Here is a 16,071-nt window from a genome sequence, read left to right as displayed (position 1 = left end):
TTTGCGTCTTACGCTATTAATGCTGTCCTGGACTCTGCGAGCCGTACGGCGGTTGCAGCCGCCAATTCGGTGGTACTACGCAGGGCCTTGTGGCTACGGGAATGGAAGGCAGATTCTGCTTCCAAAAAGCGCTTAACCAGTTTGCCAATTTCTGGCAACCGATTGTTTGGCGAGCGTTTGGATGAAATCATCAAACAATCCAAGGGAAAGGATACATCCTTACCCCAGCCCAAACCGAACATACCCCAACAGAGGAGGGGGCAGTCGAGGTTTCGGTCCTTTCGGGGCGCGGGCAGGTCCCAATTCTCCTCGTCCAAAAGGCCTCAGAAAGATCAAAGGAACTCTGATGCATGGCGGTCTAAGTCACGTCCTAAAAAGACCACCGGAGGTGCCGCTACCAAAGCGGCTTCCTCATGACTTTCGGCCTCCTCACTCCGCATCCTCGGTCGGTGGCAGGCTCTCCCGCTTTTGCGACACCTGGCTGCCACGGGTAAAAGACCGTTGGGTGAGAGACATTCTGTCTCACGGTTACAAGATAGAGTTCACCTCTCGTCCCCCGACTCGATTCTTCAGGTCATCCCCGCCTCCCGAGCGAGCCGAGGCTCTTCTGCAGGCGCTGGGCACTCTGAAGGCAGAAGGAGTGGTGGTCCCTGTTCCTCTTCAGCAACAGGGCCACGGTTTTTACTCCAACTTGTTTGTGGTCCCAAAGAAGGACGGGTCTTTCCGTCCTGTCCTGGACCTGAAACTTCTCAACAAACACGTAAAGACCAGGCGGTTCCGGATGGAATCCCTCCGCTCCGTCATCGCCTCAATGTCCCAAGGAGATTTCCTTGCATCGATCGATATCAAAGATGCTTATCTCCACGTACCGATTGCTCCAGAGCACCAGTGCTTCTTGCGCTTCGCCATAGAAAACGAACACCTGCAGTTCGTGGCACTGCCGTTCGGCCTGGCAACAGCCCCACGGGTTTTCACCAAGGTTATGGCTACTGTAGTAGCGGTCCTCCACTCTCAGGGTCACTCGGTGATCCCGTACTTGGACGATCTGTTGATCAAGGCACCCTCTCAAGAGGCATGCCAACACAGCCTCGACGCTACCCTGGAGACTCTCCAGAGTTTCGGGTGGATCATCAATTTTCCAAAGTCAAATCTGACACCGGCCCAATCGCTGACATACCTTGGCATGGAGTTTCATACCCTCTCAGCGATAGTGAAGCTTCCGCTGATCAAGCAGCGATCACTACAGAAAGGGGTACAATCTCTCCTTCAAGGCCAGTCACACCCTTTGAGGTGCCTCATGCACTTCCTGGGGAAGATGGTGGCAGCAATGGAGGCAGTCCCTTTCGCGCAGTTTCACCTGCGTCCTCTTCAATGGGACATCCTACGCAAATGGGACAGGAAGCCGACGTCCCTCGACAGGAACGTCTCCCTCTCTCAGGCGACCAAAGCTTCCCTTCGGTGGTGGCTTCTTCCCACTTCATTATCGAAGGGGAAATCCTTCCTACCCCCATCCTGGGAGGTGGTCACGACGGACGCGAGTCTGTCAGGGTGGGGAGCGGTTTTTCTCCACCACAGGGCTCAGGGTACGTGGACCCAGCAAGAGTCCTTGCTTCAGATCAATGTTCTGGAAATACGGGCAGTGTATCTTGCCCTGAAAGCGTTCCAGCAGGGGCTGGAAGTCAAGCAGATCCGAATTCAGTCGGACAATTCCACAGCGGTGGCATACATCAACCACCAAGGCGGCACACGCAGTCGGCAAGCCTTCCAGGAAGTCCGGCGGATTTTGATGTGGGTGGAAGCCACGGCCTCCACCATCTCTGCAGTTCACATCCCAGGCGTGGAAAACTGGGAAGCAGATTATCTCAGTCGCCAGGGCATGGACGCAGGGGAATGGTCCCTTCACCCGGACGTGTTTCAGGAGATCTGTTGCCGCTGGGGGGTGCCGGACGTCGACCTCATGGCGTCCCGGCACAACAACAAGGTACCGACGTTCATGGCACGGTCTCAAGATCCCAGAGCTCTGGCGGCAGACGCCTTAATTCAGGATTGGTCGCAGTTTCAGCTCCCTTATGTGTTTCCTCCGTTGGCACTGTTGCCCAGAGTGTTACGCAAGATCAGGGCCGACTGCCGCCGCGTCATCCTCGTCGCTCCAGACTGGCCGAGGCGGTCATGGTACCCGGATCTGTGGAATCTCACGGTCGGCCAACCGTGGGCACTACCAGACCGACCAGACTTGCTATCTCAAGGGCCGTTTTTCCATCTGAATTCTGCGGCCCTCAACCTGACTGTGTGGCCATTGAGTCCTGGATCTTAGCGTCTTCAGGGTTATCTCAAGACATTGCCACTATGAGACAGGCTAGGAAACCAACGTCCGCCAAGATCTACCACAGGACGTGGAAAATTTTCCTGTCGTGGTGCTCTGCTCAGGGTTTTTCTCCCTGGCCTTTTGCCTTTCCCACTTTTCTGTCCTTCCTTCAATCTGGACTGGAAAAGGGTTTGTCGCTCGGCTCCCTTAAGGGACAAGTCTCAGCGCTCTCTGTGTTTTTCTAGAAGCGCCTAGCCAGACTTCCACAGGTACGCACGTTCCTGCAGGGGGTTTGTCACATCGTTCCTCCTTACAAGCGGCCGTTAGAACCCTGGGATCTGAACAAGGTGCTGATGGTTCTTCAGAAACCACCATTCGAGCCAATGAGAGATATTCCTCTCTCACGCCTTTCGCAGAAAGTGGTTTTTCTAGTAGCAGTCACTTCACTTCGGAGAGTGTCTAAGCTAGCAGCGCTGTCATGCAAAGCCCCTTTCCTGGTGTTTCACCAGGACAAGGTGGTTCTGCGTCCGGTTCCGGAATTTCTCCCTAAAGTGGTATCCCCCTTTCATCTCAATCAGGATATCTCCTTACCTTCTTTTTGTCCTCATCCGGTTCACCAATGTGAAAAGGATTTGCACTTGTTAGATCTGGTGAGAGCACTCAGGCTCTACATTTCTCGGACGGCGCCCCTGCGCCGCTCGGATGCACTCTTTGTCCTTGTCGCTGGCCAGCGTAAAGGGTCACAGGCTTCCAAATCAACCCTGGCTCGGTGGATCAAGGAACCAATTCTCGAAGCTTATCGTTCCTCGGGGCTTCCGGTTCCCTTAGGGCTGAAGGCCCATTCTACCAGGGCCGTGGGAGCGTCCTGGGCCTTGCGGCACCAGGCTACGGCTCAGCAGGTGTGTCAGGCAGCTACCTGGTCGAGCCTGCACACTTTCACGAAACACTATCAGGTGCATACCTATGCTTCGGCGGATGCCAGCCTAGGTAGACGAGTCCTTCAGGCGGCGGTTGCCCACCTGTAGGAAGGGGCCGTTTTACGGCTCTATCACGAGGTATTATTTTACCCACCCAGGGACTGCTTTTGGACGTCCCAATTGTCTGGGTCTCCCAATGGAGCGACAAAGAAGAAGGGAATTTTGTTTACTTACCGTAAATTCCTTTTCTTCTAGCTCCAATTGGGAGACCCAGCACCCGCCCCTGTTTTTTTGTGTGTACACATGTTGTTCATGTTGAATGGTTTTCAGTTCTCCGATATTCCTTCGGATTGAATTTACTTTAAACCAGTTTATAATTCTTTTCCTCCTTCTTGCTTTTGCACCAAAACTGAGGAGCCCGTGGGAGCACGGGGGGTGTATAGGCAGAAGGGGAGGGGCTTTACACTTTTAGTGTAATACTTTGTGCGGCCTCCGGAGGCATAGCCTATACACCCAATTGTCTGGGTCTCCCAATTGGAGCTAGAAGAAAAGGAATTTACGGTAAGTAAACAAAATTCCCTTCTTTTGCTGCAGATATTCTGTAGCAAAACCTGTAAGGAAAAAAAAAAGCAATGTGCGCACTGCATTTTGGATTTCTCATAGACTTTGTTGGGGAAGGACTGCATGAAGCTTATAAATAAAAACCGCAGCAAATCCAATGAAAAAAACGCAGTGTGCACACAGGGTCTTAAGTAGGTTTTCTCAGTAGCTGTCATGTTTTACAGGAGAACCAGGCAGCGGCACAGAAAGTGACAACTCTCCAGACTTTCAAAATCAGGAAAATGAACCCAGCCAAGATGATGCTGAAGATCTAGATGGCTCCCTGTCTGGTGTGAAACCTCAGAAAGCGGCCTCATCCACAAACTCCGCAGGACATCACAGCAGCCATAAGAAACGCAAGAATAAAAACAGGCACAGGTTTGTTTTTCTGTTTTAACGCAGTTTAAGGGTTGTGTATTTTGTTTGTTTTTTCCCTTTGCCCTAAAAATTCCTCCTTTTTGGCCACACGACTATATATGTGTAGTATAACGTGAGAAAAACCTAAAATAATCTACTATTCTCAACATGAAAAATGTATTCAGTAAAAAGGGGTTAATGCTGCTTGCTTTTATTCCTATTGTAGCACAGCATTCTTGGCACCTTTTTTCTGCAAACGTTTGTAGGAGGGTGTTTAGATGTGACATTCTGGTCAGTTTTTTGTTTTGAGGCTGTGCAGTCAGTTAAATGTTCTGTTTTTATTAATTTAATGCCGCTACCTACAGTTTTACTACCTTAAATTTGTGGCTACTAATTCCTTACTATACATGAGACATTTATGAGGTAGTCAGAATCTTGGCTGACTAACGCTGCAGTCTTGCTTGTTTTGGGCATTTGTATTGATGCTTGTATGGAAAGAGAGCAGCTTAAAGGGAACCTGTCAGGTGCAATATCCACCCAGAATCACGAGCAGTTCTGGGTGTATATTGCTATTTCCTGCCTAACCGTTCCTGTATACACTAGCACAGATAAAGAGATCTTTAGAAAAAGTGTTTTTAAAGATCCTTTATGATATGCTAATGAACACTGGGACTCGTCGCAAGGGCATTAGTTCCTGCGTTCATTGCGCCCTCTTAGCATGTTAGTACACCCACAGGGGCGTGCTAACATACTATTCAATACAGCATCACCAGCAGTAACTTGCGTACCTGTGTCCGCTGTAACCGCTAATCCCAAGTCCTGGAAATTCCGGTCATGGACACTAGACCTCTCTGAAGCCGGGACGTGTACACCCAGCTTCATACTGCGCTTGACCACAAGTGCCCGGCATTCAGATCAGCGGTCACAGGAGACACAGGTACGCACGTTACCGCTGGTGAGGCTGCCTTGAATAGCATGTTAGCACGCCCCTGTAGGCATGCTAAGAGGGCGGAATAAGCGCAGAAACTAACGCCCATGCGACTAGTCCCTGCACTCATTAGGATATCCTAAAAAATATTTACAAATACTTTTTTTTTAAAGCTCTTTGTTTGCTACTAGATGCAGGGATTAGTGATATGCACGCAGAACTGCTCGTGGTCCTGTGTTCATATTGCACCTGACAGGTTCACTTTAATGTAGGTAGAGACCCTGATTCCACTGATGTATTACTTAGTTTACTGGCTGCAGCAGTTTTGCCACAATTGGCGTTTTTAGCTGTAGCAGAGATCAGAAAGCTAACCCTGCACACAGCACAGCTTTCTGTGTACATTTTATAGTAAGTGACTTGCCAATCTTAACTGGAGGAGTTTGTGGACCAGATCTCATGAAGGGACCTGGCCTGGGCAGTGATGATCTCCTTCAGTTAAAACACTCATTGAAACAGCATAGTTTAATAAGTGACACATCCCTGAAATTAGTGTCTTAACCCCTCAGATTACATCGCAAAAACTTGCTGACAGATTCTCTTTAACGAGATTAACACCTTAACGCTCCATAAAGAAAATATAAATAAGCATTTAAAAAAAAAATCCTGCAGTTGATGATTGCCAGGGTTTAGGCAGCATGAATCGCATCATGAAAACAAAGGAATATTGTATACTGCTGCATCTGTAAAAGTCCAGACTGTCAGAATACAAATGATTAATCCGTGTGGTAAATGTAGAGGGGGAAAGGCTGCACCTCCCACACAAAAAAAGCAATTAAGAGTTCTCAAAATATGGCCTGCTCCAGAGTGATATCAATGAAAGCCCCCAGCTCCCCACAGAAAAGCACAACCTTCCCCCAACTTCATTGACCGCAAAATGAAAATGGCTTGGAAAATGGGAACACGGCAATTTGTCTTTTTGCCTCCTACAATAGTATATACGTTTCCAGGTTTTTACTGAACTGGACAACTCACAACTAGAGCAGTAACATGAAACTAAAGCATTTCTTTCCCACACTTGTATTTTGTCTATTTTCCTGTATACTGTACAGTAAAAATAATGGTGCCTTGCAAAACTACACCGAAGCCCCCTATACGGGTATGTTGACAGAAATTAAAAAAGATAGCTTTTTCATAATGGGCTACTATGTGCAAGAATGTACAGTTTATACGCCAACAATTTGGTGAAGGGTATTTGCCTCTGGCAACTAGTTTTCATCAGTTTTTGAATGGAAACAAGATGATGTCTGTTTTCTGAATATATTATTTAGGGCTGTTCTCCACTTGCGATTTCTATGTGCGAGTGCGATCTGATAGAAAATCGGATCGCACTCGCACCAGTGTTAATCAATGAGGCCGTGTCCTCTTGCTAAATGTTTTACAGAATGTCTCGTGCTCTCGGTGAAATCGCAGCATGCTGCGATTTCAGAGTCTCAGCTCTCGCACCCCCATGCAATCCTATGGGAGCGAGAAAAAAAAAATCAGAATCCGGGTGGCATACGCATGTCACATGGATCCTTGACACTTGCATACCGCGTCAGACTGTCTACCGGAGGAATCTCCAGTAATACCAGGCCTGGCCACGGTTACATGCACTGAACTCCGGAGCTGTCACCTGAGCTCCGGAGTGCAGCCTGGACTGAACAGCGAGAGCCGAGTGATTGATTCCTCGGCGATTGCTGTTCAGTTCAGCACAGCTGTAAACAGACTGGGCTGATTTCTGGAGCTCAGGTGACAGATCCGGTGTTCAGTGCAGGTAACCGTGGCCAGGCCTGGTATTACTGGAGATTCCTCCGGTAGCCAGTCTGACGTGGTATGCATAAAAACTCACATAGCACCCGCATGACGCTCTCATGTCATACGGATGCTATGTGAGGAAAAAAAACACACACCGTACGCAGACCACACGCAGGACACTCGACTCACATTTGTAGCCGAGTGTCGCTGTGAATTTGTAAACGCAAGTGGAGAAGAGCCCTTATAAGGAGGAATGAACATGTTGTTATATGTTGCTTTACCCTTTTTTTTTTTTTTTTTTTTTACTACAATGGATGAGCTATGTCTATAAAGCTTCAAATCCTCTGAGTAATGCAGCTTGTCTGACCACGCAGGGAAAGACTGTCATAGCAGAGCAGCACATAAAGCAATGAATGCTGCTGGGGTCCAGGGGTTCTGTCTGTCCTGGTGTTTTTGGGAATTGCGCAATCTTATTCTTTACTGCAGCTCAGGAAGTCAGTAGGGGCCATCTGGCTTCAGTATGTAGCCGTTATGGCTCCGCTATAAGCAAATCTATGGCAATCATATGGCTGCACCAGTAAGGCTACTTTCACACATCAGTTTTTTGCCGTTAGGCACAATCCAGTTTGTGCCTGATGTGACGGATCCGTCGCAGATTGTGGGAAAACTGATGTGACGGATCTGATAAAAAAAACGGCTCTGTCTTAGCATTTTTCTTTACTATGCATTTTAAAGGTGCAACCCATCTCGGATGGGGGGAGAGAGAGATTTTTCTGTCCAGAACTGAATTTTACACAAGTTGTGGGCATGCCCAGAAACAAAAAAATGGATCCGGCGCCCATAGGCTTTCATTGTAAAACAAGATGGATGGCGCCAGATCCATCTCCTTCTGTTTTTTTTTCGCTGGTCACAAAAAACGTTTCTTGGGACGTTCCTTCCAGCGGCCGCACAGAAAAATTTTGCCAGATCCGCGAACCGAGAGGCCATGCGGCACAATCTGGCGCGAATACAAGTCTGAGGAAAAAACTGATCCGGCGCCGGATCAGTTTTATTCGCAATTCGCCAGATTGTGCCTGATGGCAAAAAAAACGGATGTGTGAAAGAGGCCTAAGCGTTTCTGCTGCAAAAAATCACTTACATTTTCTTGGTTAAATTGATAAAACTAAAAGGCTTCAATTTTACAAAACTTCAGAGAAAAAGTATTTCCTTCTGCTTGAAAAATGGATGTTTTTTGACTGGAAAATGAGAACGTGAACATACCCATATAATGTCACATCTTCAAAAGAGAAGAGTTCTAATGTCTTAGGCCATGTGCACATGTTCAGTATTTGGTGAGGTTTTTTTTTTACCTCTGTATTTTTTACCCTTTCAAATACTGAAGTGATGCCCATGTTTCTATTAAAATTTTTCCTCTGACTGTTCAACTCCTGGATTTGGCGTACAAATGTTGAGATAAAAAAAAAAAACCTCACCAGATACTTAATGTCTGCAGATGACCTTACAAATACTGAGGTAAAAACCTCACCAAATACCCAACGTGTGCACATGGCCTTACAAATGCTGAGGTAAAAACCTCACCAAATACCCAACGTGTGCACATGGCCTTACAAATACTGAGGTAAAAATCTTACCAAATACCCAACATATGCTCATGGCCTTCCTTACAAATACTCAGGTAAACTCGTCAAATGCTAAACCTCAGCATGTGGCCTTGGAGAAAGTATTAGGGGTACTTTTCACATAGCGAGATCGCTAGCAAGATCGCTGCGGTTTTGTGACGTACCAGCGATCTCGCTATGTGTGACACTAAGCAGCGATCTGGCCCCTGCTGTGAAATCGTTGATCGTTACACACCGTGCTGGTTCATTTTTTGCTCGTTGCTCTCCCGCTGTGAAGCACACATTGCGGTGTTTGACAGTGAGAGAGCAACGATCTGAATGTGCAGAGAGTAGGGAGCCGGCTTCTGGAAGCTGCGGACGCTGGAACCAAGGTACCCATCGGGTAACCAAGCGAAGCGCTTTGCTTGGTTACCAGATATTTACCTTGGTTACTAGCGTATGCCGCTCTCAGGCTGCCAGTGCTGGCTCCATGTATTCGTATCCAGAGTACACATCGGGTAACTATGCTTTGCTTAGTAACCCGATGTGTATCCTGGCTACGAGTGCAGGGAGCCAGCGCTAAGCTGTGTGCGCTGGTAACCAGGGTAAATATCGGGTAACCAAGCAAAGCATTTTGCTTAGTTACCCGATATTTACATTGGTTACCAAGCGCAGCATCGTTTCCACAAGTCGCTGGTGGCTGGTCGTTGGTGAGATCTGCCTGATTGACAGCTCACCAGCGACCATGTACCGACGCACCAGCGATCCTGACCAGGTCATATCATGGTCAGAATCGCTGGTACGTCGTTTAGTGAGACTGTACCCTTAGACCATATCTTATGGCTGTTCCCACGGAGTTCTGATTTGTATGTAAGCAATCTTTTTCCTCATATATCTAACCACTTGTTTGATATTCTGCTTTCTCCTAATCAAGCACAATTGATGATTTTTTTTTTTTTTTTTTTTCCTTTTTGGATTAGCATTGTGTTTTGTGCTAATCACTCAGTTCCGCTAATCGTTGCATTAACTCCTATTGCTTTCTTTTCTCTTAATGCTTCCTCCAGTCCATCTGGCATGTATGATTATGACTTCGAGTAAGTGTGATTCTTCAGCCTGTACAACTGCTTCTGTTCAGATAACGCTAATTCTGTTTTATGACCTGCTTGCAGTCTGTAAACATATGCTTTAGAATAGAATTGATCTGTGAAATAGCGTAGGTTGGTAAGGGAAGCCTAAACTGGCCAGTCTTTTGTCCCATTTTCTCCATGTTTAGTAATCAAACTCTTCTGAAAGCTTGGAGGGAAAAGTGAAAAGATCTAATTTGGGGACACTGATCTCGAAATTCCACTGATTTCCAAAATTGTAGGGCTGTTAAAAGCTAAACTGATGGTGTAATTCCCAAACTTGTCTAGCTGGCCTGTGTTATGCAGTTTGGCTATATTAATACAGACAGGCACTCCCAAGAGGGGGGTAGTGTTGAAGGAACGTTTGACTACTGGTCTAAGCCGTGGGCACTGTTTGCTTGCTCTTTTGCTGGTTCTGTATTCTGTAGGACATAGCGGTTGACACTTTGTTGGGTGCGCTGCTCAATAGAAAGATTTGTGATGACTTCAGTGTGCACCTAGTATCTAAACTTTAGAGACAGTTATTCGAGCTTACATACAGTTCTTGGAGCTTTCACACACGTAATGAAAGAAGGCACCACCCAGAAACTGTACACCACATCTCCACTACTGAACCCAAAGCTTCTGCGTAGCTAATAAAAGTAAAATGTCATTCCAGTGTACAATATTTACAAAAGTCGTAATTGTATTTGTAACTCAACCACCCCCACCTCCTATATTGTGCAAAAGTACCAAAGCATTGGAAAAATCTATACCTATCCCAAGTGGTATCATGATGACCCATAGAATAGAGTGGACGTTATTTTCATCAGAGGTGGAAAAGAAAAATGGTGGCATTGCCACTTTCCTAATACACTCCCTGCTACTGTAGGAAATTGTGTTGAATTTACATTCACTTTTATTATGTAATCCAGGGGTCCCCAACCTTTCTAACCTTGACAAGCCACATTCTGCTCTGAAAGAGGGTCAAGAGCCCCATTTGGCTTCCACCTCTCACAGTAGTGGCACCCAGAGCCCCCATTACAGTATGACAGCCAAAGATTTTCCACAGAAATCATACCGAGGCAGTATGCCAAGATCCAGGGATTCCTACCTTTTTAGATCAGTCCCACATGCAGACCTGCTCTTCATAGCAGTTTGATAGACCTGGTGCTTATGCATAAGCTAGAGGACTCAAGAAGACACACATCACGGGCCTGCAAGCCACATATGGCTCCTGAGCCACAGGTTAGGGACCCCTCATGTAATCGATAAGTTAATATAAGCTAAAAAAATTACACTAACAAAATTACAACTTGTTCTACAAAAATTTAGTTTTCAAGATTTCTATTAATGGTGTGTAAAAGAAAAATGTGGGCTCTTCAAATGCGACAACCAAAACAAATCCTTAGCTTTTAAGGTCCAAAACAACTGCAAGCCTAACTGGTTATGTTTTATGGTCTCTTGAAGTTGCACATCCTGACAGACCTTTTTAATATTTTTAGAATCTTTACAAATAACCTCTGAATATTGTTTTAAAGAGGGATCTAAAGGGGTTCAGGCTTCCAGAAGGAAGGGAGATCAATAATTTTGGAAATCAATGAAGATTCGTGATCAGACTTGACCATGTGCTTTTGCACGAATTAATGACATATCCAAAGATGGTTTTGACTAATTTCTAGTGATGAGTGAGCACTACCATGCTTGGGTGTTTGGTGGTCAGATGAGTGTGTCTCAAGTACCCTAGTATAATGGAAGTCAATGGGGAACGGTAGCATTGTTTGCAGAAGATTTCCTGGACAAAATGCTTGCGTTCCCCATTGACTTCCATTATTCTTGGGTATCGCGCCCATCCAAGCATCCAGCTGCTTATTTCAAGTACTGCGCACTCTACCACCATCTTGGAGGAAATTAGTTGTGATGACTGACTGCTAGGTCAATTCAATCCTGTATGGTCTTTAACTTCATATTGGCAATAGTATATTTTCTTAATATAAAGGTTTACAAACTGCACAAGATGTGCCCACAATATAGCCCTGCTAATGTATATGGTTATTAACCGGTATAGTCTATCCAAAAGCTATAAAAGTGCATCTCAATAAATTAGAATATCCTCAAAGTTAATTTATTTCAGTAATTCAATACAAAAAGAAAAACACATATATTGTCATTACACAGAATGATCTATTTCAAGTGTTTATTTCTGTTAATGTTGATGATTATAACAGAGAGTAATAGAGGAAGGGTCTAAAATCTGCGCCAAGGACTCAATGGATCCAATGAAGAGATTAATGCTTCTTTTAATATCATGCACAGGTCTACGCGTTTCAGGAGTCGCAACTCCCTTCAGGACAACAGGCAGAAAAACATCAAATCTCTCAGGGATTTGATGTTTTTCTGCCTGTTGTCCTGAAGAAGGGAGCTGCGACTCCTGAAACGCGTAGACCTGTGCATGATATTAAAAGAAGCATTAATCTCTTCATTGGATCCATTGAGTCCTTGGCGTGGATTTTAGACCCTTCTTCTATTACTCTGTTATCAGCTTTCCTTGGGGCAGCTGCCTGGACCCGGATTCTTACATGCTTATATAGTGGTGGTGACTGGCACAACCATCAGAGGTGAGTGTGATACTCCTTTACCCCCCTCCATTGTTGGGGTAAGACCCTATTGCGCTTTGTTTTTCCACAGTTTCCTATCCAATGTTAATGATTATGGCTTACAGCCAAACCCAAAAGTCATTATCTCAGAAAATTAGAATATTATATAAGACCAACTTAAAAAAAATGATTTTAAACTCAAATGTTGGCCTAGTGAAAAGTGTGTACAGTAAATGCACTGAATAGTTGATCGGGGTCCCTTTTGCATGAATTATTGCATCAATGTGGCGTGGCATGGAGGTGATCATCCTGTGTCATTGCTTGCTTAGGTGTTATGGAAGCCCAGGTTGCTCGGATAGCAGCCTTCAGCTCATCTGCATTGTTGGGTCTGGTGTCTGTCATCTTCCTCTTGACAATACCATATAAAAACTCTATGGTGTTTAGGTCAGGCGATTTTGCTGGCCAATCAACCCCAGTGATACTGTGGATATAAACCAGGCATTGGTACTTTTGGTAGTGTGGACAGGTACCAAGTCCTGCTGGAAAATGAAATTTCCACCTCCAAAAATGCTGGTGGACAGAGGGAACATAAAGTGCTCTAAGGCTATGTGCGCACTAGAGATGTGAAGTTTCTCGAGAAAATCTTCTCGAGAAACTTCTGGGAGTGAAAGATTTGCTGACCTCCGGAAAAAATCCGCGGCAAAACCGTATGCGGATTAGCCGCGGATTTACCGCGGATTTGCCGCGATTTTCCTGCGGATTTTTGCAGTCTGTACTGCAGAAATCCGCGGGATACCTGCGGATAATGGACATGTTCATTTTCTCAAGAAACTTTCTCGAGAAACTTTTCTCAAGAAACTTTCTTGAGAAAAATCCGCACCAGTGCGCACAGCTTTTTTTTTTTCTCATAGAATTTCATGGGAAATGTCTGCACAAAGATTGCAGACATTTCTCAAGAAATTTCCGCGGCAAATCCGCGGGTAAATCCGCGGGTATTTTGCTCTAGTGCGCACATAGCCTTAAACTTCCCTGGTAGACGGCTGCACTGACTTTGGTCTTGATTAAAACAATGGACCTACACCAGCAGATGACATGGCTCCCCAAACCATCACTGATTTTGGAAACTTCACACTAGACCTCAAGCAGCTTAGATTGTGGCCTCTCCACTCTTCCTCCAGACTCTGGCCTTTCCTTTCCAAATGAAATGCATAATTTTACTTTTCATCTGAAAACACCTTGGACCACCGAGCAACAGTCCAGTTCTTTTCTTTTTCTCCTTGGCCCAGGTAACCCGTTTCTGTCTATTAGTCATGAGTGGCTTGACACAAGGAATGCAACAGTTGTAGCCCATGTCCTGGATACGTTTGTGTGTGTTACTCTTGAAGCACTGACTCCAGCAGCAATCCACTCCTTGTGAATCTCCCCCAAATTTTTCAATGTCCTTTTCTTAACAATCCTATTAAAGGGAACCTGTCAGCAAAATTTTCCAATTAAACTAAAAGATTCCCAATCTGCAGCTCCTAGGCTGCATTCTAGAAAGGTTACTCTTGCTATTGTGCCCCCTTTGACCTAAATACTTTACAAAAAGGTAAGAATTTATATGCAAATATGTTTTTATGGTCACGGGGGCGGGCTGTTTTTCGTCCGTTATTCCCCCTCCTGCCGCTGTACGCAGTCTCCCATTGCTCATTTACATACACAAGGATGCCCTCCTCATGTAACTGTCCTCCCGAGGTCTCGCGCATGCCCAGTGGCACTCTCGCGGGACTGAGCACTGTGCAGTGTGAACGCTGGTGAGGTGATTGCACCGGCGCGAGATTATGGGTGGCGCTGTGATTGTCATCAGCAGCGTCATCCAAGTAACCACCCATAATCTCGTGCCCGCGCTTTTCCCTCTGCTTCCACTGTTATGCGCAAGCGCTGGCCATATGAACCACGTTACCTATTACCGCGGGCACGAGATTATGGGCGGGTACTTGGATGACGCTGCTGATGACAATCACAGCGCCGCCCATAATCTCGCGCCTGCGCAATCACCTCACCAGCGTTCACACTGCAGTGCTCAGTCCCGCAAGAGTGCCACTGGGCATGCACGAGACCTCAGGAGGACAGTTACATGAGGAGGGCGTCCTCGTGTATGTAAATGAGCAATGGGGGACGGCGTACAGCGGCAGGAGGGGGAATAACGGACGAAAAATAGCCCGCCCCCGTGACCATAAAAACACATTTGCATACAAAAAGGTAAGAATTTATAAAGTATTTAAGTCTCAAATGGGGCACAATAGAAACAGGAACCTTTCTAGAATGCAGCCCAGGAGCTTCAGAAGGGGAATCTTTTAGTTTAATTGCGAAAATTCTGCTGACAGGTTCCCTTTAAGTCTACAGTTATCCCGGTTGCTTGTGCACTTTTTTCTACCACACTTTTTTCCTTCTACTCAAACTTTCCATTAATATGTTTGGATACAGCAGTCTGTGAGCACCCAGCTTCTTTAACCCCTTAACGACCGCGGGCAGTAAAATTACGTCCTAAATGACATGATGTTACTGCCCGCGTTCCTCCGGCGGCAGCATGCCGCGATCGGCACACATCTCAGCTGATTTTCACAGCTGAGATGTGTGCCTGCTAGGCACGAGCAGAATTGTTATCGTGCCGATTAACCCCTTATATGGCGCTGTCAATATGTGACAGCGCCATTATAAGCGCGATTGCGGTAAAGTTATACTTACCGCCCGATACCGGAAGTCACGTGACGCAATCACGTGACTTCCGATAGTTGTCATGGTAGCACAGGGTCATGTGGTGACTCCTGTACTACACCTGACTTGCTTTCACTTTCGCTGTGCCCGGGGCACAGCAAAAGAGAGAGAGAGGGTATCTGCTGTTTACAGCCTAGTAGCTGTGATCAGCAGATACTGCAGAGCGATCAGAATGCTGATCGCAATAGCCCCCTAGGGGGACTAGTAAAATAAAAAAAAAAGTTAAAAAAAAGTTTTAAAAAATTAAAAAAACAAAAAAACCTAAAAGTTCAAATCGCCCCCCATTCGCCCCATTGAAAATTTAAAGGGTTAAAAAACTAAAAAATATACACACATTTGGTATCGCCGCCCGATCTATCAAAATATAAAATCAATTAATCTGATCAGTATACGGCGTAGCGGCAAAAAAATTCCAAACGCCAAAACGACGTTTTTTTGTCGCCACAACTTTTGCGCAAAATGCAATAAGAGGCGATCAAAACGTAGCATCTGCGCAAAAATGGTACCGTTAAAAACGTCAGCTTGAGACGCAAAAAATAAGCGGTCACTGAGCCATAGATCCCGAAAAATGAGAACTCTACGGGTGACGGAATATGGCGTAAAACGTGCGCCACTTTTTTCGAACAAACTTCCGATTTTTTTTTTTTTTTTAACCCCTTAAAAGTAAACCTATACATGTTTGGTGTCTACGAACTCGCACTGACCTGAGGCATCACACCCACACATCCGTTTTACCATATAGTGAACACAGTGAATAAAATATCTCAAAAACCATAGTGCTATCGCACTTTTTTTGCAATTTTTCTGCATTTGGAATTTTTTTGCCGTTTTCCAGTACACTATATGGTAAAACTGATGGTTTCATTTAAAAGTAAAACTCGTTCCGCAAAAAGAGCCCTCACATGACCATATTGACTGAAAAATAAAAAAGTTACGTCTCAGAAAAAGAATGGCGATCACTACGTTCTGGACATCTGTCAAGTCAGCAGTCTTCCCCCTCCCCCCCCCATGATTGTGTAGCCTACTGAATCAGAGTAAAGCTGGGTTCACACTAAGCGACAGCGACAACGACGTCGCTGTTACGTCACCATTTTCGGTGACGTAACAGCGACCTT

The 16,071-nt window shown here is 45.7% G+C and overlaps 1 protein-coding gene across 4 annotated transcripts in view; it reads left to right on the top strand.

Annotated features, from left to right (window-relative positions):
* MEAF6 (MYST/Esa1 associated factor 6) overlaps positions 1–16,071 on the top strand; it is a 61,157-nt gene that overhangs the window by 28,093 nt on the left and 16,993 nt on the right. For 2 of the 4 annotated variants that reach the window (XR_012750218.1, XM_075334077.1), the window contains exons 5-6: positions 4,008–4,200; positions 9,564–9,593. Coding sequence is in view for 2 of the 4 variants with exons in the window: in XM_075334077.1 (XP_075190192.1) it covers positions 4,008–4,200; positions 9,564–9,593 (223 nt within the window). In the remaining 2 variants the exon portion in view is untranslated. The remainder of the gene's footprint in view (positions 1–4,007; positions 4,201–9,563; positions 9,594–16,071) is intronic. The other 2 variants (XR_012750219.1, XM_075334078.1) reach the window with 1 other exon arrangement.

Source organism: Anomaloglossus baeobatrachus, chromosome 2 (genome assembly GCF_048569485.1).
Source record: "Anomaloglossus baeobatrachus isolate aAnoBae1 chromosome 2, aAnoBae1.hap1, whole genome shotgun sequence".
NCBI classification, from domain to species: Eukaryota; Metazoa; Chordata; class Amphibia; order Anura; family Aromobatidae; genus Anomaloglossus; species Anomaloglossus baeobatrachus.
This window is presented reverse-complemented; position numbering and strand designations above follow the sequence as displayed.